Below are 21,268 nucleotides of genomic sequence, written 5' to 3' on the forward strand. Positions count from 1 at the left end.
TTTAACTCTTTTGATCTGAGACATGTGATGTGACAGAGCCGTGACTGTCCTTTGCTCCGAATATTACAATGTCAGTGGTAAGAGAGGCTTGGAAATTGGGAAAATATAAATAAAAATTCTTTAAAATTAGTAATTTACTATAATTTTTACATCATTATTAATAAAAAAATTAAAATATATTTTTTATTTTTATAAATATAAAAATAATTGAAATTCATTCATCTAAAGTTTTTAGTATATTTTTTATCTCATAAAATTAAAATGTCATTTTTATCCTAAACAAGATTTCAGCATTCAAATTTACGTGTATTAACATTATATTTATACATTGATTATATACATAATTAATATAAAAAATATTATTATAAGTTTAGATTTATTTAAATTTATGTCTAAATTGAAAAATGATATATATTAATTTTATAAGAATAAAAAATATATTAAAAATTTAATAAAAATAAATTTTAAACATTTTTATATTTATAATGATGAAAGACATATTTTAAGCTTGTTACTTAAAATTTTGTAGCTAGGGGCATGTGGATGCAATTATTGTAGTTCAATGTTGGATAATTCTGATTAAGAAAAATCAATCAGATCTAAATCACACTGATCAGTTTTGTGTGCATGGTATAATCATCAATATTTATATATTATGTAAAACATAGTTGTTGGTTGTTTCTACATGTGAAAAATAATGGTGAAATTAGATTTTGTATAATTAATTTATTTTTTTATAAAACAAATAAAATAAAATTCAACCAAAACATGAAAAAGAAAAAAAAAATATTTGGAACATTTGTTTGAAGATATCATATTATATTTTCAAGAATCACATTTCGATAAATATTATGGCTAATCTATAATAATATATTTTTCATTTAATATTATTTTAAAAAATTAGTATTGAAGACAAACTCATTTACTTAAAAAAAGTTTAGTATCATTTATTTGCTTAAGTGGATTTAAACAATTGATATATTAAAAGAGTAATTAACATAACTAATATATTCAAGTTAATAATTAAGCTAACTAATAGCATGATGATCGAAGATTCAATTGTTGCTTTTTTAAAACTATTGAATATATTTTATAACCTAAACTTACAGACACATAATTTAAAATTATTTAAATAATTTTAATTATATATAAGTTAAGTTGCTTTAATATAATTTTAATATAATATAAAAATTCAAAATTATTTATTTTTAATTTAGTTTATTTTTTGTTTTAATTTTTAATATTTAAAATAAAAACACATCACAAATATATTAAAGCAACTTAACTTTTAGTTTATTTGAATAGTTATTTTATTTTCAAAGACTGAACATGAGTCTTTATTCTATGCTATTTTCATTAACCTAATCACTCGTTTAAGAATCATTGAGTCATGCATCGTGATTAAATAATTATCTTTTTTAACTGTTAATTTTGTAGTGATAATGTTTTTTTTTTATGAAATTGACGTGGCCTTTTATGTTTATTCATTTGTCTGAAAAAACCATGGTATATTAGGAAGTTAGTACATATAAACATTAACGAATTTTTCAGGAGCTTATCTAATGATTTTGAATATAAATTATTAAAATGCAATTGTATTAAACTCGATAGAGAATATTTTTGTGACAAGTTGGGAGTGTTTGTTTAGATTGATTTAAGAATTCAGTTTAAATGTGTTTGACAAGTAACGTAATTATAGATTGATCCATTTCACCCGAAGTTTTTATTTTTCTTTGGTACTTAACTACGAATTTTTTTAACTAATCCATTAATTGGTATTCATTTTATCTAATTATTTAATTAGAGTTTAAAATGATAATACTTTATTTAATTATTTATGTTTTAAAACTTAAATTTATTTACATGAATAGGTTTTAAATTAATTATTATTCAAAACAAATGAATGCTCATCGTAAACAACATCTGGACAAAATTTAGAAAATATAATTTTTTATTTGTTAAATTTAAACAACAATTATTTTTACTATATTTTTCATTTCCAAATATTTAGCAATGGGAGTAGCAAAATATTCCTACACTAAAAAGTTGGGAACATGGAATAAAATAAAAAGGAAGGTGATATATTTTTAAAAATATTTAAGGAACAATAATTAACATTAAAAATATTTTTTCAAATCAAATAAATTCTTAATAATTATAATATTTCATGTCCTTCCATTTGAAATTATTATCAAAATTAAAAATAATTTTAAACAATCAAATAAAATTAAAATTTGTTATGGCACGGAAATTTGAATGTTGTCATAGAGGATAAGGAAAATAGTCTTACTAGTTAGCCCAACCTGTTTGTAATCATCAATATCATCATGTATTGGTTAGTCCTACTAGACAAAGACCTTAAAAACTATTGCCCCGATTCTTATTCTTATCTTTACTATTTTGGAATACCGACTCAATTCACATCTTTTATTTTGGAAAATTTTAAGCATACACTTTATTTTATAGAGTGTATGAGTGGACAGAAAAAAAAAGAAAAAAAGAGAAAAAAAATAGATGCAATAAATAATGTAATAGAAAATTAAGAGAGATAAAAAAATAGGTACAACTGAGATATAAGAAAATTTGTGTATAAATATAATAAGAGTACTGTTATAATTTTTTTATAAATCCTCTGTACAATCTCATCAAATAAAATACTAAATGAAAAAGTAAATATATTTAATATCTTAAAAATATAATATACTTTTAATATTTATCATACAAAGACTTAAATATTTTTTAGTCTTCAAAATATAATCATATTTTGTTTTCAGTTCCTGAAAAGTATTTTGTGTAACTTTTTATCTCTAACTTTTTTTTTGTTTTGATCTCTTTTACTTTGTTTTAGTGTTATATATATATATATATATATGAAATGCGCCAAAACCAAAACAAGCCACCCCTGCAAGAAATAAATGAATTCCAAAAAATTTATTCTCTTTTCAATCCCTTTAATAGTTTGCTCATTTTAAATTAGTCTTTTGAAAATTATTTGATTGAGAGCAAAAGCAAATTATCTGCATGTTATAGAAACTAAAATGAAAAATTGATATATTAGAATGAGTAAAACAAAATAAAAAGATCAAAATCAAAAAAGAAATTTTATAGCAACTAAAAGTTAAGCAAAAGCATTTTAGAGACAAAAACAAAATACAAATATATTTCAGGAAAAAAAATATTTAAGCCCAAAAAGAAATCAGGAGTGCTAGTAAAAGGATATAATGGGAGGATTTAGAATTCTCATATAACAACTCTTTACTGGTATTTTTTTGAGTGGATTTAACTATTTTAACATTATTGACCGTGACCAACTATTACAACCCCTGGGTCCTATTTTGGTATTCAAAGATCTCTTGGCAAAAAAAAAATCGTCTCCACATATTGGAGGTATCAATTTAGTCTATTTTCTCATACACTATTGAAAGAAAGACAAGGTGCATTGCTAATATAGAGCTTGCTGATTATGTCCATCATTTTTACAGAAGCATCAATATGGAAAAAAAGCATTTAGTTGAGAAACAAAGTCATAAAAGTGAGTGTAGCAAGCAAACTGATGGTAGTTGGATAAGTTGGCGGGTTAGAATTGTTGAGTTTTCTAAATTTGTGTATCTAATAAATATGAGAAAATGGAATCACGGTCTGTGGTTTGAATATTACTTAGCGTGTGTTGAATTAACTGCGAAAAAAATCATTTCAATAGTCAATTGTTATTATTACAATTTGACCAGATGAAATAAGCTTTATATGTCAATATGGTAGGTAAAAAGTAATTTTCTAATATATTATTTCATTCAAAATTAAACTTTACCAAGGTGTATGTAACACTCGTTCACTAAGAAAACTAATTTAAATGTTTCAGTATTGGCGATTGGTTATGAAAGTGTGAATGAAAAAACTCCACTTACACTATCTTAAGTTTTAACTTTTTAAAAAAAATATATAAATAATATAGACATTTTTGTATCGTGTATCAACAAAGTTGTGATTTCGATTGGAGCAAGCCCAATAACCTTGCAATTTTGATGAAAAAGACTTTACCATTAGTAACCAAAAATCACATTACACACAAATAAAAAATGAAGTAAATAATAGAAAATTCAAAACGTCTGAAAAGATAAAGATAACGATGAGTTAGCTTACTTGAGATTTTAGCATTATAACAAAAAATAATAGCTTTAAAAGAATTAATTTTTATAGTAATAAATTTACAAAAAATTAGTGCAAGTTATTTGCATTATTTGGTTTTGTATTTAAAATAAGTTCGAGCATAAAATGGAAAAATACTAAAATAATAAAGTGTCAGTTTTTATTAACGAACTCCAAAATTTTGTTTATCACAGTAGATTTGTTTCCTTCGTCTAGTGGATAATGTGATTCAAGTAGCAATCTCAATATTTTCTACAAAATTACAAAAAACTACAGCTTTCTGAACTTTGTAACTATGCTGTTACTCGCTCACATGATTATTATTGACCCAAAGAAATTTTGTACACTCGGAAAAAATGCTTAGTTTTCTCCTGGACTAAACATCTATATGGATTTAAGGGTCACAATCCTATTTTATAAAAGTGATTGGATTGGGTCAAGGCTAACACCTAAAATTCTCTAAAATCCAACCAAACCTATCATCATTCGAGCAAAACAATATTTTTTGGGTATTTGCTTGATGCTGAAAGTGAAGCCTGTATTCATCCTTCTGATATGCATCAATCTAGTTTTTGATAATATAAAATGAAGTTTGAAGCATGATGACCATTAGAAATTGGCATTTCAGCTCTTTGGACAATGGATCAAAAACTGTTAATTATAGTCTGCCGTTAATACCCTTTTTGTCATTTACAATTACAGTCGTAGCTATGAAAGTACAGGCGAGGTGAAAAAAGGTTCCACACAGTGACTCGAAATTTGCAGTCAGACACTGCATCTACGTGCATGCTGTTTATTTGTTGTTCATGCTTTGGTCATCTGAGTTAGAAATCAGCTTATAGATGGAGTCTTCTTCTGGTGTGATTCTGTTTCTAGTTATATACACATTTGGTAGTAGAAGAAAAATAGCCAAGGAACCTGATAAAATTTATTGAGATAAAGACCTCTCAAGACCACTGATCTCTCTCTATTGGAAGTTTCATAACAAAAGTGAGAAAATAGAGGCTAAAACTGAATGTTTTGTGTGAATAAATGGGATTCGGAAAGAAAGACTAGGTAGGAGTTGTTCATAGTTTTGGTAGGAGATCCCACCAGGATTTTCAGCAAAGGGATCAAGACTGGTGAGTGTCAATCCACATTATTTCTGATTTAACAATTTTGTATCTTCATTTCATGTACTTTAATCAGGGATCTCAGTACCATACTAATCAGATAAGGAACTTATAGGAGTATGTAAATAATTAATTGGATTATAGCGAACAAGAAAAAGATCTTGGTAGATCGAATATTTCTGACTCTAGATCAACCAAAATGACAAAATGTAAATTACTAAATCTGTATATCCCAAATAATTTTGATTAACTTTGATATACCCTGTACTCTTCAAAGTAGCTTTGTTTCCTTGTCGAACCGTCTTGATGGCTTAATTGTCTGCATATGTTAGTTAACCTTTCTGTGTCAGACTGTCAGTCTTAACTATATCAGTGAGGTGAAAGTTTGGTGTTGAATTTTGTATTCCTTCTTTCTTTTCAACATTAAATTATCTCTTTATCAAAAGCAAAATAGGTGGTAGTTGAATTTAGTAGTGATGAGAGTAATAATATAAACAACGGGAATTTGGGATGTAAAGCTTGTATTGTCTTGGGGAGTAGAAGTGCCATCATAGGAGTAAGTGGTTTTTACTCAGCTTTGAGACATTCCATAGCTAGTAAAACAAAACTGATTTAAATAAAAGTTACATCACTTTGAACATAACATTTGGCAAGATGAAAAACAAAAATGCACAAGCTGAAAATGAATGGACATACATTACAGAATACAGATACCCAATTGCCATCAATCAATTAATAGCCTAGCCTTGAATTCTTTGGACAAGATTCCCAATTGTCACTAATATTTAACAGGTTTCTCAGTTGAATAACCATGCACTTTATCAGAGGATGGTATTGTTATTTGATTTGCAGGAAGACTGCAAGAAGGAAACACAACAAGTCACAGTTCCAAACCTTCCAAAATCTGCATGAATTGATCACGGGTGAAACTCCTAAAGCAACATGAGATTCTTTAACCGGTTCCTTGAGATTGGTTTCCTGGTTCAAGTTCCTGTTAAGAAAAAATTATAGAAAATGATCAGTCACACATAGAAAAATGTTAAACTTCACTTTCAATTATATAGTGATATTCACAACTGCATCAGTGACAAAACTATTATATTTATACCTTCTGGAGAGGATGGGGTCGGGATAGCAAGCTAAGCTGGCTACTTTCCATATTTGAAAGTACCTGAACCACGGTCTTTAGATGTGGAACACTGCAAATTCATAACCCGCAACAGCCATAATCAAAACAAACTGAATTTCACACAAAATCTTAATATACTAAAAAGAATGGGTTCCCTCCAATGCCTAGGCATCCACACAACATCTTCAAAATGAATAATTAGCAGTTTAGCTAAAGGTTTCAGCTCATAATACTTCACAGGCACCCTAGATTCAAAATAGATGACAAAATTACAGTTACAGCTTATTCAATTAGACAAGAGAAGGTTCAGACTTTTGCAACCCATTTTCCATGTGTGCGTCAAGAGATGATATCACCCCAGGCAACTGCTCCAAAACCTGTGCAACAAAAACAGAAAATAACCATCATCACACACTTGTTAACATTGATGTGTTATCTACACAACCTAGGATCAGATAGATGTAATACCTGCTCTGTATTCTTGATGGTGGAAACCTTTGCCAAAAGATTCTTAGGAAGCTTAACCAGTTGAGCCTGCAAATGATACAAAGGGGTAAAAAAACTCGATTTAATTTTGATACACTCAACTAATTAAAGACTTTGGTTAATAGTGTACAGATTTTTATTGTCTATTAAATAGAAATTACTCCATGACTTTTAAAGTAAGTTTAATTTTCATACACAGTTAATATAAATATTTTTACACTCTCAATTAATAAAAAATTATCCTAAGTACGACTTTCAAAGAAGTTATTATAAAAAGTCAACAAATTTATCGAAAAAGTAATATGTGATTAACAAGTAATATGTGATTGGCAACGATCCGTGATTGGAAAACAGTGTTAAAAACTTTTACAATACAGGTGCATTTTAATTAAATTCTTATCACAATATTAAAAAAATTTCAATTATATGACACTCTATGATCAGATTTCAGTCCAAGTTATTATTAGATTGCAGTCCAAACAACATTTTCACTTCATTCAATTCTAATTAAATGCAAAATCAAAACCCCAACATCAAACAACAACATCTACAACAGTCAAGACCTATCTCCCATTAAAAGGGTCATCTCATCAAACATCAATTTTTCATCATTCAAATCAAAGTTCTCTTTTTTAATTTTTAATTATGAAATTTCAATGAATTGGCACTGTTGATGTGGTACCTGGGCAGGAGAAGAGTGCCGCATAAGGTGGAGGAGGTTGGAGGTGGACTGCACCGCCTGCGAGATCTGCTCCGCCACCGTAGCCTTCGCCGTCCCTCCGCCGCCGCCGGCGGATGAGCCCGGCGCCGCCATTCTTCGCCAGAACGAAGCTTGTCCGTTGGTTGTAGTAAATAGTGTTGGGTATTTTCGCCTGCGGTCCATTTTTCGTCCCTTTATTGATCTGTGTTATGTTTTTTTTAACTGATCAGAATTACCGGCTGTTACTTCTGGTGAGAAGATTAGAAAGTTAAAAGGGTTAATTTACGGAGATAATTACACGGATTAACAGGAACTAATTATATCTACACTTTGTCTGCATTGTTATTTTTATTTTTGGTAGATTTATATATCAATATCTATAATCTATAACAATAACAAAGACGCAACATCTATAATTCTTTTTTTTTTGGAAAAAGAGACAATATTTATAATAATATAAGAGAAAATTTTGTATTTAGTCCTTATATAAACTTATTTTGTTCTTTATATTTTTAAATTCATGAATTTAGTCTTTTTTTTTGCGATTTAACATTTAATAAGTTTTTTATTGGCACAAAAATGAAGAGATTAATTAAACTCATATATAACTAAATTCATCAATTTAAAAATACAAACACCAAAATCAAATATGACTAAAAATAAATAAACCAAAATGCATTTTTCTCATACAATAGTTTATTTAATTATAATATATTTAATTACAATAATCAATTATGATTTTGAGCATTTCATAAAATATACATACTTAAGCATGTATATATTTTTATTAAATCATAATTATTTGTATGCATGATTTTAAAAATTTGTATACATATATACCAAAGTATGTTTTTGTAAAAATAAAAATTGAAAAATAAATTTAAAGGCAAATGTTATTATATTTTCACAAGTTAAATACAAATGAAATTAATATTTTAAAAGACACTTATAAATAAATAAAAATGAATATATACATATAATTAATTAATTGCATTAAAATCATTGTATAATATTGATATTAAATACATTTGTTGTCTCTATAAAATATGATATTTTTTATGAGTCCTTTGAAAAAAAATTGTCCTTTAAAAATTTAAATTTTCTTGTTTTAGTTTTTATTGTCAAGTGAACAACATTTAAGAGGAGTTCAGCGATGAAACTTAAAATGTACATCAAATTAGTTCTAAGATGCACCTTGAAGGAGCTATTCTTATATTTAATAGCTAGGAAGTGATGTTACTTTATTATATATATCATGTGGTAATCTCCTTATAATCTGACAGCCATGAATTTTCACTCAAAAGGTGCATTTCCCCAAAATCAATCCAAACTCAAAAGGTCCATATCGAAAATTAATCCCACTTAGCATCATCAACCGAAACTCCAACAAAACCAGCTTGTCATACAGTTTGATCAAATAGCAAGTTAATTGTACAACATGTCATTTGACTGGCTGAGATTGGTAGCTTCATCTTTGAAGCAAACAAAACCACATAAGCTGCTGCAAACTCAGCAGCAAATCTTCTAATTGCTGTAAGTACTGTTATTTTCTTTCCAATTATATCACTCTATAACACCACTTCATAAGCCCTTCAACAAATCCAAATTCTCCCCAAGCAAGAACATCAGTTGGAATAACAATCTCAGTTCCTTTGCTAGCTAGCACCTTGAAGAATTGCTATTGCACCGACCAAAGGACCTATAGCATTGGAAACATCATATTAATATTATATCCACCATCAGCAAAATGACATGAAGCATGTTGAGAGGACCTGCATGTAATGCATCCAAAGGCTCCACAAAAAAAATTCCAGCTGGGTACCCTTTGGACCTGCAATATCAGAGAGGAATCCAATATGTTTGTGTTCAATTTCTTCTTTTGACTCAGACTATTCAGTAGTAGCAGGATTGTAAAGAAGATGACCAAGTTGTTTTCTTTAGGATTCAATAAACTACAAAGGCACCTAGCATGAAGTAATGCTATGAAAGGTCCAAAAAATTTCAATGGAGGACTGGGGTTCCCATCATTGTAAAACCTTTGCAATTGAATTCTTACTTTCATCCATACGCACACTTATCAAATAGGTTTTATCCTTGAACATTTCATATATTTTAAAAAATATAAAAATTAAAATCATAAATTTCAAGGTAGGTACATATTGTGATTGTACAAATTCTATTTACTAAAAAAGAATAGCACAATTTGAGATTGCCTATTGACATGAGCAACAACAACTTGGGACAGTGAATAAATCAGTGGCAGATGTTAGTGTAATTCACGCAGACACAGTGCAGAAGCTCGGCACAGCCACATTGGCTGCACCAAGAGAACAACGCTAGACGTGCCATCAGAAGTACCTGCATTATTCATCACTTTCTACCACTGTCCCATGCATAACCCTTTTTCTCATAATTTAAATATAAATAAATACTTCTATTTCTCCTACCACGACACCAAAAAAAATCTATTTAACATGACAATTCATGAGAAAAATTGACATTTTTTTTTCGAAAAATAAATAAATTGATAAAGAAGATCTCAGATGAGTAAGGGAAAAAACATCAAATCCAGCAACCAATAACCACCTACGGTAATTAACCGGGCAGTTATTGGACCAGGATCTGCAACACACATGATTCTTCATCCTCATCGTTTTTCAATATCAAAAAACAAAAACTTTTTTTTAGGGGTAAAGTTCTAAGCTATAAAAGAAAACCCAATTGGAAGTGAGAGCCACTAACAACGAAGCTAAATATGCACATGTTTAACGATCCTGTTCGATTTGTGATTCCGCACCCTAACGTTCTTGAATTGGCAGAGGTATGTGGCGCCGACCAGTACTTTTTTTATAGGGTTGCGCTTGCACAGAATGAGTAAGACCCATAACCCGAGTATAAAAATCTTGGGCTGGCCCATAACCCGAATACAAAAAGTCCATCACTGATTCAATCCAGTTCAGTTTATATAATAGCAGATAGGCCCATGCTATTCTCACTCTCTCTTTTCTCCTTTCCTTTTCTTTTTATTTACTACTCTCCATTTTTTTTGGCTTTACCTCGGTAAAAGTAAATTTTCGTTACATTAAATTTTTTGGTAAAATATTTAATATAAAGGAATTTTTTTTATACAAAACAACAATTAGTTTTTGTCAAATTGACAAGAAACAAAACAAAAAAGTACAACTAGTGTGGGAAAAGAAGAAAAGAGACCAAGAAAGAGGAGTATGAATCTTTAGAAGAAACCTAACAAAAAAATGAAGTTATAAGATTTTGGAAGAAGTTACAGAATATTGTGGATGCATCAACATTCCAATTACAATGATGATAAATCTTCCAAGTATAATCACCAAAATTCTATCTTGTCTACCTGTGAAGTTGCTCCTTCGGCTGAGAGTAAAAATTTTGCGACTTAATAATTTTTTCTAGAATATTAATTTGATAAATCTAATCCTTGAATTACTTTACGAGCTTGATGATCATGTATGTCAAATATTTAGATGATTTGAATATTTATAGATATTTAAGCTGATGACCAACATGTACTTTTATATCTATTTAATAATGAAGTTCAATATATCTACTTTTATAGATCTTAAACCAATGGTTGGTCCGTTGGTTCAATGAACTTCAATGTCTGTATAAATTTTTTTGGTTACATTTCTATTTTTTTGTTGTTATAATGTCTATATAAAATGTTAATAAGCAAAACAAGTCATGATAAAAAAAAAAAAAAACAAGTTAAATAAAACTTATGCTAAGAATAAGTTATCCATTCCTTTTTTTCTCTACACTCTATAGAATAGTTTCCGATCCGATTCTTTTAAAAGGAGAAATATGCTTTAAAAAGATAAAGTGTAGAATATAATCTTTAATGAAAAATATTTATCAAAATTGTGATAAAATACATATACCACAGGATATAAATTTGGTAAATTTGTAGTTAATTACTAGTTTTTTATTTGAAGTTATAACTTCATAGTTTTGCGTGTTTAATTAAAACTTACAGTACATCTACCAAGAACAAATTAGTTATTATTTTTCTGTATACATATTGAGAATTCGAGAGATCGGAATATCAAATATGCTGTTACTCTTTTACGACACACATATTCACAGAATGAGTAAATAATTTCGTATAGCTTTCAAGTGTTCTGTGTGTCATGTTATTATTATGTTTGTTTTGAAAAAAAAATGTTATTTTGTTCTGTTTAAAAAGAAAAAGACCAAAAAAAGGAGAGAAATATGGAAAAAAAAAAGTCATGAAAGAGATTTTTTCTCTCTCTATCTTTCCTTTGTTTGTTTATTGTCTAGTGAAGATCATTTGACATGTCAAAGAACTTTCTTTTGCACATAATCTTATCCCATTTTTTTTTATAAAATCATTTTGAGGATTACAACATGATTTTACATGAACAATATCATAAATTAGCAAGGCATGATCAATTGCATGCCATGTCTTGCCACAAGGAATTGCATCCATGTTCTCCCAAGGCAAACCCATCATACCCTTTCAAGTTGTTTGCGATAGCATACTCATCTCCACAAGGGTCAACACTCCAGCTCCTTTCTTCAAATGGGGATGATTGCACAAAATCCATATCTACCCACTCCACCCCAAATTCACTTGATGATGAATTAGCCCAACACTCCACTCCATCAATCTCTCCCATGTTATTATTCCATGATTGAGATGCACACTCTTCTATAATATTATTGCTCATCAATATTTCTGACCCTATGGATGATGAATCATGATGATCCCCCATCTTGCTTCCACTAATTTCAGCCTCAAAGGACCTAATCAAGCTATCCAATCGATCATCATCACTCTCATCACTTGGTGATGGCTCTTCCATCAGGGACATTAGAAGAGCACCGTTGATTTTCAACCCATCATCACCGTTGATGAAAGCCAAAGTTTCACAAACTTGAGAAGCCATTTTGGTACAAATTGACTTAATTAAATTGTTTTCTTTGCAAAAGAGAGAAAAAGGGTGAAAAATAATAGAGAGAGAATGTAGAATGTGTAACAAGAGAGAGAGAGAGAGAACAAGCTTAAGATGAATGAGTTGTATGATCAAAATGGGGGCTTTATATAAGCACTTATATGGGTGCCACGTCACCTCAAGAAGGGGACATTGCATCCATCATGAGCTAGACAGTCATGTGCACATGTGCACACAAGAAAACTATGTTGTATTGATTGATCATGTTGCATATCAATGTAGCAAAAGAAAAAAGTTATTAATAGCAATAATTAAAGAAAAATGTGTGTGTCTATGTCGATATATATTGCTCGTGTGCTCTGGCAATAAGGACGGCTTGAAGTAAGCAAGATCTCGTGGAAATCGTAGAATCTGACCCAAAAACCTCATTTTTGTGAGTGGGACAAGGAAACATGAAAAGACAAAGCTTTCAGTGGATGAAACGTCGAGTTGCAATAAAGTAGGGAATAGTTTTGTGTATAATAGTGACTGAATTGTACAATAAAGTGGGGAATAGTTTATTTATATATAGAATGACTTGTTGGCGGTCTGTATGCGTTCAAAGCAGAAAGAATTACTTAAGAATAGATAGAATAATGCAATTTTTTTATAACAATTCCTTCTCATAACATCTTGCTTAATAAAGAAATAGATGAAGATGAAGAGAATTGTAGAGCAAATGATGAAAAAAAATATAAAAGAATGAATTGTAAAAAGTATTATGAAAAGGGTTAGATAAGAATATTGTCATTGAATACAAATAGGAAGCTTCACCATTGATAGTGTATCATCAAGATTCCAAAATGATAATAATCATGTAAAAAAAGTGAGAAAAGGAATAACATAAATTCTTTTTCAGGGGAAGGCGAAGGAGATGTATTATGATTAAAATTGCTGTGAATTATCAAATAAAAAATAATTATTTTTTTGGTCTGTATACCAATTGCTTGTTAAGATAGAATAATGTTGTGTCGGTTAATCTCCTTGCTCAGTGGTTAAGCTGAATAAGAATTATTTTAATGATAGTGCATAAAATTTTATTACTATGTCTGATTAACAAGGGAAACTGCAACAGTAGCTAGTTGCATTATTAATTTGCATGTCCTTTTGATTGATTGATTATTCATATTATTTGATTATGGGGTCATTTACTTTTCATGTATAGTATTAAAGGTATCCTTCAATCTAACTAAATAGTTGGTCTCCTAGCTATTATATAGCTAGATGCCCATTGTCATAGCTTATTGATCCTGTGTGATTAATTAAGGATATGTGTGTGTTATTTAGGTAGTAAAAAGAGATAGATGTGATTTTTTATTTAGATGTGATATAAAAACAAGAAAAAAAAAGAAAGCAAAATTAGATAGAAAAGAGAATGAATGTGTTTTTATAATAAATTAAGGATGCCTTTACTAAACACTTCTTTGATTTTCAAATAAGCAGATCATAGTAATCATATTCTCTTAAAAATTTCCTCAATAATTTTTTTTATTAAATAAATAAATAAATTTAGTATTTAAAAAATATAAAAATTTCAATGTTTTTGAGTTTAATATTAAGAACATTTTTTAGTAAGAAATAATCATAAGGAACTAGAGGGGGATGTACTTGGAGGGCTGTGTATTGACTTCTCTTATATGATTGGCATTGAGCATTGAGCATTGAGGGTGAATCTTCTGTTTTGACTTTCCTCTTTAGCAAAAAGAAAAGGGTGAATCTTCTGCTACATGTATTGAATATTCCAGGCTGCCATTTGTGCAGTTACGACGAATTGCATTGTGAAGTGACTCGGTGGCACCTTCATGCCGTCACTAATAAGGGCCATTGGACAAGGTGGTGCCAAGGGAAATTCTAGTTCTCGGTAAGTCTTTTGTAAGTACGGTCATTGCCTCAAGCATGGAGTTTAAAACAGAGAAAATAAATAAATAAATGGATAACCAATGCTGTATATACAGACAAATATATAGAGAGAGAGGAGAGAAAGAAACATACATAATATGATAAAAAAAGAGTGGTAGAAAAAATTAAGAGTATTAATAGAGTGTTTAATATTCAAGGGTATCTAAATATTACTTCTCTTAAAACATAGTATAAGTTTTGTTAAAAATAAAACATAGTATAAGTTTAGAAAGGTTGTGAGATTTAGAGTTATTATTACTATACATCTATTTTTTTATCTTCCTTTCATCTTACTTTTGCATCATTTTTAAATTTTTTTTCCTTTATTTCTCATCACATCATTTATTACATATATTACTGTCTTACTCTCTTTCTCTATTTTTTTCACCACTCTTCTCTTTATCCATACACCCTAATTTTGGAATTTACAAGCATCTCTTTAAAATTCCTAAAAAATATAAGTGTTTATAATTTATAAAGACACCCTACTATAAACTATAACATGTATTTTTTTGTATAAAAAACCCTATAGTATATGGAGATTATCTTTTCCCCACTTTAATTATAGATAAGGTTCTGATGCAGAAAAAATTGGTCCACTTATATTGATAATGTCAAATCTCTAGAAAAAGGGTGGAAAAAAAAATCTCCATATCATCCTATTTTAAAATTGACCGTACTGAAAATCTGGATTGTGGGGTTCTCTAAGATTTTGGCTAGCTTTTACATTTGTGCATGTAGGATTTTGAAAAGATATGCCTCCAATGAATAGTTAAGGAATGAAAGCAAGTGGACCCAATTAAACTAACGAGAGCTTGATGATATACCATTGTTTGTGACCACCCAAGTCACATTTTAATACACATGTTGCCACTACACTTCATTTTTGTGGGCTTTAATTAAGATTTAGATTAGATGCCTCGAATATATCACTTTAAAATAATGGATTGTGAAGGAACCCACTGCCATGTGATATGCATCCTTTCTGGGGCCAACTCCAACCCTTATTGGCAAGACAGCATCATTGGGGAGTTAAGCATATATTTTATGTTATTCAATTGAATGTTGGCAACCAATGCTAATCTTTGAACTCAATGGTCTGAAGCCAGAGTATCGTGTACCATTCTTTATTGCAAAGGGTGACTCTACATGCCACCAGAATATATATTAGTCAAAAGTCATTGTAACAAGAAACATGATCATGGATATCTTGTTGCAACTACAATTATGCCACTCATTTGCTCAAAAGATGGTCTTAGCAACAGGATCAATGCCTTGCACAATTATTTTTGCTTAGTGCTCTGGCCTCACTATGCATTTATGCAATTAGAATAATGGCCAGTATTAGCTTGTAATCTGTTTAGTGCGACATTATAATTTTCAACGAGTAATGTTATATTGTAATTAAGATACGACATAAAAAAAATATTGTAAGAGATAAAAATTTTAAGGCTTAAACTTTATTTTATGTAATTTTAATATTTCAACTTTCAATTGTATCAGTTAGGTTCTTTAACTTTTCTCTAATTTACAGTTAAATCCTTCCATCTTGATTTCATCTAATGTTTAATAGAATTAACTAAGATGGCACAAATTGGACTTAACATGATAATAAGTAAGGCTCAATTTCGGAGTGATCACCTGAGCATATTAACTAACCTCTAAACCACATATTATTGGCTGACCTCTAAATCGAACAGTAATCTATTGATCAGGATTCAGGATGAATTAAACCGTCTTAGACTAATCATGATCATCAAATTACATAGAAATTGTACAGGACCCCAAAATCATAGGTCCAGACCAAAGGAAACTTAGCGTCTTCTTTCACGCCGTTAAGGTAGCAATGAGAGGAACAATACAAGTAAGTTAAAGAGTACAATCCGTATATAGGCATGATTCCCCCTTGATCATGTTAGGTCATGCGTTGTAAGGCATGCTAGGGTTTCTTTTGTCATAATAAAGAATAAGAGATATTACATGTTTACAATATATGTAACTTTTCTTGTCGTATACATATATAAATATTCTTCTTATAAACCATTAGAGCATTTGAATGATACGATTAAAATAAAATGCACATAATTTTTTAAACAATCATATCATCACTAACAAACTTTTAATTTTAATAATTCACATATGGTTATATATATGTTTTAGGTTTATTATTCTCATTTTCACAAGAAAAATTTTCGATCACTTGATACATCAGCTATCCGTTTTATATGTGTGTGTTTGTGAAGTGGAAAAAGTAAAGAGAAAAAATAATGGCGTGACAAAAAGAGATAAAAAAAATTAATTATAAAAGAAAGAAATATAAATCCTAAGACTCGGAATATATTATTTCCCTTCTTATTAATCTCTCCAAGCATTAGTTGTAAAATTAGTTTTCCTTTTTGATAAATACAACATGTATTGTCTCCATTTGGACACAATTCTGCTCAATTAAGTCAAGTAAAAAATTTATTTAATGCCGTTGTCTATCTAGTATTTGAACTTGTGATCATTGTGGCTCCACGCACTAGATGGTTGTTGTAAAATTAGTTTGGGTTAATTCTATTATTTTCTCATAGACAAAAAGAAAATTATAATTTCAAGAAAAAATAATAATAATAATTAAGTCAGTAAATAAATCAGTACTATTTCTTATTATATGCTAGTATGATCGAGGAAGTGAGGAAAATCTATTCTAATTAATTTTCAGCTAGGAAATTACATGAAAGTAAAGGAGGAAAATGCAAACAAAAGATAAAATTTAAAAGGTTTGGCAATAACATGTACTTAGCTAGGGACACCTTCACAAAATTAATTACAAAGTAATCCAAGTTCTCTTCTGTTTCATATATATAAAAACTACAGTTTAATTAATTTCATAATACTGCATCACACCCTTGTGCCAAATAATTAGTCTCTCTATATTGTTGCTCCAAGAAAACTCCATAAAACAATTGAAAATCATTGATATCATGCCCAGCTTCATATTCCATTGCTGCATGTTCCATCATGTCATCTCCACAAGGGATCCATGCATTCATCTCATCAAAAGGCAAGGAAGAGATCAATTCCATGTCAACCCATTGATTAGGATCACTGACTGACGTGGAGCAATCTTGACTATCCACGTGTCCCATCTCATACATTTGACCCATTTCAGTGTCAGTGATCTCTGCCTCCAATGACTGAATCATGGTCACAAGTCTATCATCGCCATAGTACTCTTCTTCTTGGGTTTCTTCCATTAGTGACATGAGAAGAACATTGTTTGATTCCGAGAAATCAATTCCCAATTCAAAGACACCTTCTGAGGAAGACATGTTGTGTTACAACGAAAAAAAAGGAGTGACCCTTTTTTCTTTGGTTTATGAAAATGGTTAAAGTGAGAAGTAGAAGCAATTAAGGCAGTGGAAGATGTAGGATGACTTTGAAAGGTGAAGAAGGGTCCCTTATATAGGCAAATGCATTGTATTGTAACTAATACGAGGTGGGGTTGCTTTTGGTTGTAACTAATGCATGTAGGCCAAATCAATAATAAATTATGTAATGAGAAAGATAAGATTCATATAATTGTGCTAAGATATATAATATTCATATAATTGTGCTGGAAAAAATTAATGTTTTAACCCATTGGTGTCTACTTGTCGAGCAACAGATCAAGGCATTCCGGGTGAGCAATATATGGTATTAGGCTAGCTATAAGGTACCCACTATAATATTATATTATTGTTGAAACAGTGTGGGGGCATCAGACAAACCAGACAATATATATGCCGACTTAATGCCAATAATTAAGTAACACAAGAAATAAAAATAAATAAAAAAACAAGAAAAGTGCGTATTTGAACGGAGTAATGTAACTAATATGTTTTAACTAATATATAAATGATTGAAATGTAAAGGCAAAAAACGAAAGAAATGAATGAGAAGTATTCTTATTGATTGAGTTTGATCTGTGTATCGTGTATGAGAGTGATTATAAGTCATCGCATATTTTATTATAAGTCATCGCTTATTGAACACAAGATCAATTAAGGCTCAACCCCGGAGTAATCACCTAAGCATATTGACTAACCTCTAAATCGATCGCACATTGATCGACCTCTAAATCGTATTGTAATCGATTGATCAGGATACCCATCTTAGATCAAACATGATCACTAGATTACATCAAAATTGTATGGGACCCAAAACCATAGGTCCAAACCAAAGAAACCCAGAGTCTTCTTACACGTGTGGTTAAGGCATGATAGATATCACCTTTCCTTGGCACGCGAGAAAGGGACCATGCACGCCACTCTTTAAAAAAAGAAGGGAACAATATAAGTCAGTTAAAGAGTACAATCCATGTATATATAGGCATGATTCCTCATTGGTCACACCAAGCCATGTGTAGTAAGGCATGCTAGGGTTTCTTTTGCCATAATAAAGTATAAGAGATACTACATCCTTACAAATATATATAGCTTTTACTATCATATACATATATAAATACTCTTCTTATAAACCATTAGATTATATTTGAATTATCAAGATTAAGACAAAACTGCACATAACTTTTTTTAAGCAATCATATGATTACTAACAAACTTTTAATTTTGACCACCCATATATGTTTGTATAAATGTTTAGATTTATGTTGCCTATTTTTTACAACAAGAAAAGTTCTCATTTGATACATGTGTATGTATGTGTTTGTGTCTTTGTGAAGTGGAAAAAGAAAACAGAAAAATATATAATGAGATAAACAATGTGATGGAGAGAGATAAAAAAAAATAATTCTAAGAGAGAAATATAAATTCTAAAACTCAAAGTATATTATTTTTTTATAAAAAAAACTCTCTAAGAATCACTTGTAAAATTAGTTTTTTTAAATAATATATACATACATACATATATATATATTATATATATATATATATATATATATATATATATATATATATATATATTTCAGACATTCTTACTTAAGTCATGTATGAGTATTATTATATTATAAGTGGTAATTTCTTTTTTCTGAATATTTAATGTAGTTGGATATATACTTAGTACTTGAAATCATGATTATTGGTACCGTGCATACGATCCATGATAGTTGTAAAATTAGTTTAGATTAAGAAAATTAAAAATAAAAGCAATAAGTTACTAAGAATAAATCATTATTATTTCTTATTATGTTTAAAATTTAAATATATTTTTATTCTTTGTAATTTAGTATTTTTTCTTTTATCCTTGTATTTTTTTATTTTAGACATTGCAAATTATGTTTTTATTGTCTTTGGTCTTTAGAATGATTTAAATAGTACTTTAAACGGTGAAAAAATATTATCTAAAATATTTAAAAAATAAAAAAATTAACAAACATAATATATAAAAACTAAAATCAAATTTAAACATAATTTATAAGGATTTGAATAAATTTTTTTTGGCAAGGTTGAAAAAAAACACTAAATTCTAAAAGTAAAAAATATTTAAGCCTTCTTATTCTATGCAAATATGATCGAGAGGAACGGAGGAAAATTCATTCTAATTAATTTTCAGCTAGATAATTACATGAAAGTAAAGGGAGAAAAAGTAAACATAAGATAAAATTAAAAGGTTTGGCAATATAACATGTACTTAAGAGTTAAGAACACCTTCACAAATTAATTACAAAGTAATGTTTCCTTATATAATGCTACGTATATAAATTAATTTCAGAATACTGCATCACTTGGCCCTTGTGCCAAATAATGATTCTCTTTGTATTGTTGCTCCAACAAGAAAGCTCCATAACACAATTGCAGATCATCAATGCCATTTCCTGCTTCATATTCCATTGCTGCACGCTCCATCATCTCATCTCCACAAGGGATCCATGCACTAATCTCATCAAAAAGCAAAGAAGAGATCAATTCCATTTCAACCCAATGATCAGGGCCCCTGACTGACGTGGAGCAATCTTGATCGTCCACGTGTCCAATCTCATACGTTTGACTCATTCACTACTACAAAAGGGATTTTATAAGTCGGTTCTTCGGGGTATTTAACGACGGTTTTAAACCGTCATAAAATGCGACGTCGTAAAATGGCAAGACATGTTCAAGGTCGGTTTTGAAAACGTCTTCGTATAATCGAGTTTTTAAGATGGTTAATCGAATAACCGTCTTGAAATGTGTCATTTATCAAAGACAGTTATGGCCTAACCGTCTTAGTATAATCTACTTTTTAAGACGGTTATGTGTATAACCGTCGTAAAAAGTAAATTATACTAAAACGGTTTTTGGAATAACCGTCTTTGTATAGTTCACTTTCTAATACGGTTACATGTATAACCGTCGTAGAAAGTGAACTATACTAAGACGGGTTAGACCATAACCGTCTTAGTATGTCTTGTTTATAATTTTTTTTTGAAACATGCAATACAAATGATTGCTCAGAGACAAATACATGTAGTAGTATTTGGTATGCAGGGTGTTATATTAAATCTTCTACATAGTACTTGTTATTTAGGTTAGGTGCCCTATAATAGGACATAATAAAACAAAAATCTTAACAACAATCTGAACTAATGATTTCTAAATGAAACAATTTTGACAAACCTATTACTAATTTTATAAATTACTGAAACATTTCAGAATTGATTGAAAGCAGAAGTTTTGATAGATCACACATGCCCAAAAATTAAACATCTAACACTAACTAAAGGAAGATGAAAATATGACCTCAGCTGGAAAATCTTAAGATATCTTAGATCATCACCTTGACTTCATATTTTGTATATACAGTAAAAATAAAGCTTATCTCATGCCGGATAACTTCCTCCACAGCAGCCTTC

General features: G+C 29.5%; 5 protein-coding genes, 1 long non-coding RNA gene and 1 other non-coding gene across 7 annotated transcripts in view; all 7 read right to left on the bottom strand.

Annotated features, from left to right (window-relative positions):
- Positions 1-5,809: 5,809 nt before the first annotated feature.
- Positions 5,810-7,906, bottom strand: LOC100819701 (tobamovirus multiplication protein 2B). Its single transcript, XM_003543108.5, has 5 exons — positions 7,556-7,906; positions 6,856-6,921; positions 6,700-6,764; positions 6,367-6,457; positions 5,810-6,249 (listed from the first exon to the last, which is right to left on the bottom strand). The coding sequence occupies exons 1-5, from the start codon at positions 7,754-7,756 to the stop codon at positions 6,211-6,213; spliced, it is 462 nt and encodes a 153-aa protein (XP_003543156.2). The 5' UTR covers positions 7,757-7,906; the 3' UTR covers positions 5,810-6,210.
- Positions 7,907-8,955: 1,049 nt separating this feature from the next.
- On the bottom strand, positions 8,956-10,548 carry LOC106795520 (uncharacterized). The gene is made up of 2 exons (XR_001384220.2): positions 9,346-10,548; positions 8,956-9,272 (listed from the first exon to the last, which is right to left on the bottom strand). It is a non-coding gene; the product is annotated as an uncharacterized lncRNA (long non-coding RNA).
- A 1,269-nt stretch (positions 10,549-11,817) lies between these two features.
- LOC100305748 (uncharacterized) lies at positions 11,818-12,639 on the bottom strand. Its single transcript, NM_001249243.2, has one exon. It carries the CDS (start codon positions 12,511-12,513, stop codon positions 12,013-12,015), a length of 501 nt encoding a protein of 166 aa, NP_001236172.2. The 5' UTR covers positions 12,514-12,639; the 3' UTR covers positions 11,818-12,012.
- Positions 12,640-17,193: 4,554 nt separating this feature from the next.
- On the bottom strand, positions 17,194-17,869 carry LOC100820235 (uncharacterized). Its single transcript, NM_001252753.2, has one exon. The coding sequence runs from the start codon at positions 17,769-17,771 to the stop codon at positions 17,328-17,330; it is 444 nt and encodes a 147-aa protein (NP_001239682.1). The 5' UTR covers positions 17,772-17,869; the 3' UTR covers positions 17,194-17,327.
- A 2,168-nt stretch (positions 17,870-20,037) lies between these two features.
- LOC121173336 (uncharacterized) overlaps positions 20,038-21,268 on the bottom strand; it is a 10,182-nt gene continuing 8,951 nt past the window's right edge. Inside the window, exon 2 of the mRNA XM_041008371.1 lies at positions 20,038-20,433. Coding sequence (XP_040864305.1) covers positions 20,148-20,433 — 286 coding nt within the window. The 3' untranslated portion in view covers positions 20,038-20,147. The remainder of the gene's footprint in view (positions 20,434-21,268) is intronic.
- Positions 20,710-20,810, bottom strand: MIR5763A (microRNA MIR5763a). The gene has a single exon (NR_126613.1). It is a non-coding gene; the product is annotated as a microRNA MIR5763a (primary transcript).
- Positions 20,748-21,268, bottom strand: part of BZIP94 (bZIP transcription factor bZIP94) — a gene marked incomplete in the record, with an annotated part of 8,911 nt that continues 8,390 nt past the window's right edge. The window contains 1 exon segment of the mRNA NM_001250702.2: positions 20,748-21,267. Within this exon segment, the coding sequence (NP_001237631.2) occupies positions 21,181-21,267 (87 nt within the window).

The sequence above is a fragment of the Glycine max genome, chromosome 13, assembly GCF_000004515.6.
Source record: "Glycine max cultivar Williams 82 chromosome 13, Glycine_max_v4.0, whole genome shotgun sequence".
NCBI lineage: Eukaryota > Viridiplantae > Streptophyta > Magnoliopsida > Fabales > Fabaceae > Glycine > Glycine max.

Bases quoted from the DNA above. Each gene is read 5' to 3' on its own strand.
- LOC100820235 (NM_001252753.2), bottom strand. From the start codon at position 17,771: ATGTCTTCCTCAGAAGGTGTCTTTGAATTGGGAATTGATTTCTCGGAA.
- LOC100819701 (XM_003543108.5), bottom strand. From the start codon at position 7,756: ATGGACCGCAGGCGAAAATACCCAACACTATTTACTACAACCAACGGA. The intron at 6,922-7,555 runs GTACCACATCAA...TATCATTTGCAG, and splicing joins GGCACTCTTCTCCTGCCCAG to GCTCAACTGGTTAAGCTTCC. The intron at 6,765-6,855 runs GTATTACATCTA...TTTGTTGCACAG, and splicing joins CCATCAAGAATACAGAGCAG to GTTTTGGAGCAGTTGCCTGG.
- LOC100305748 (NM_001249243.2), bottom strand. From the start codon at position 12,513: ATGGCTTCTCAAGTTTGTGAAACTTTGGCTTTCATCAACGGTGATGAT.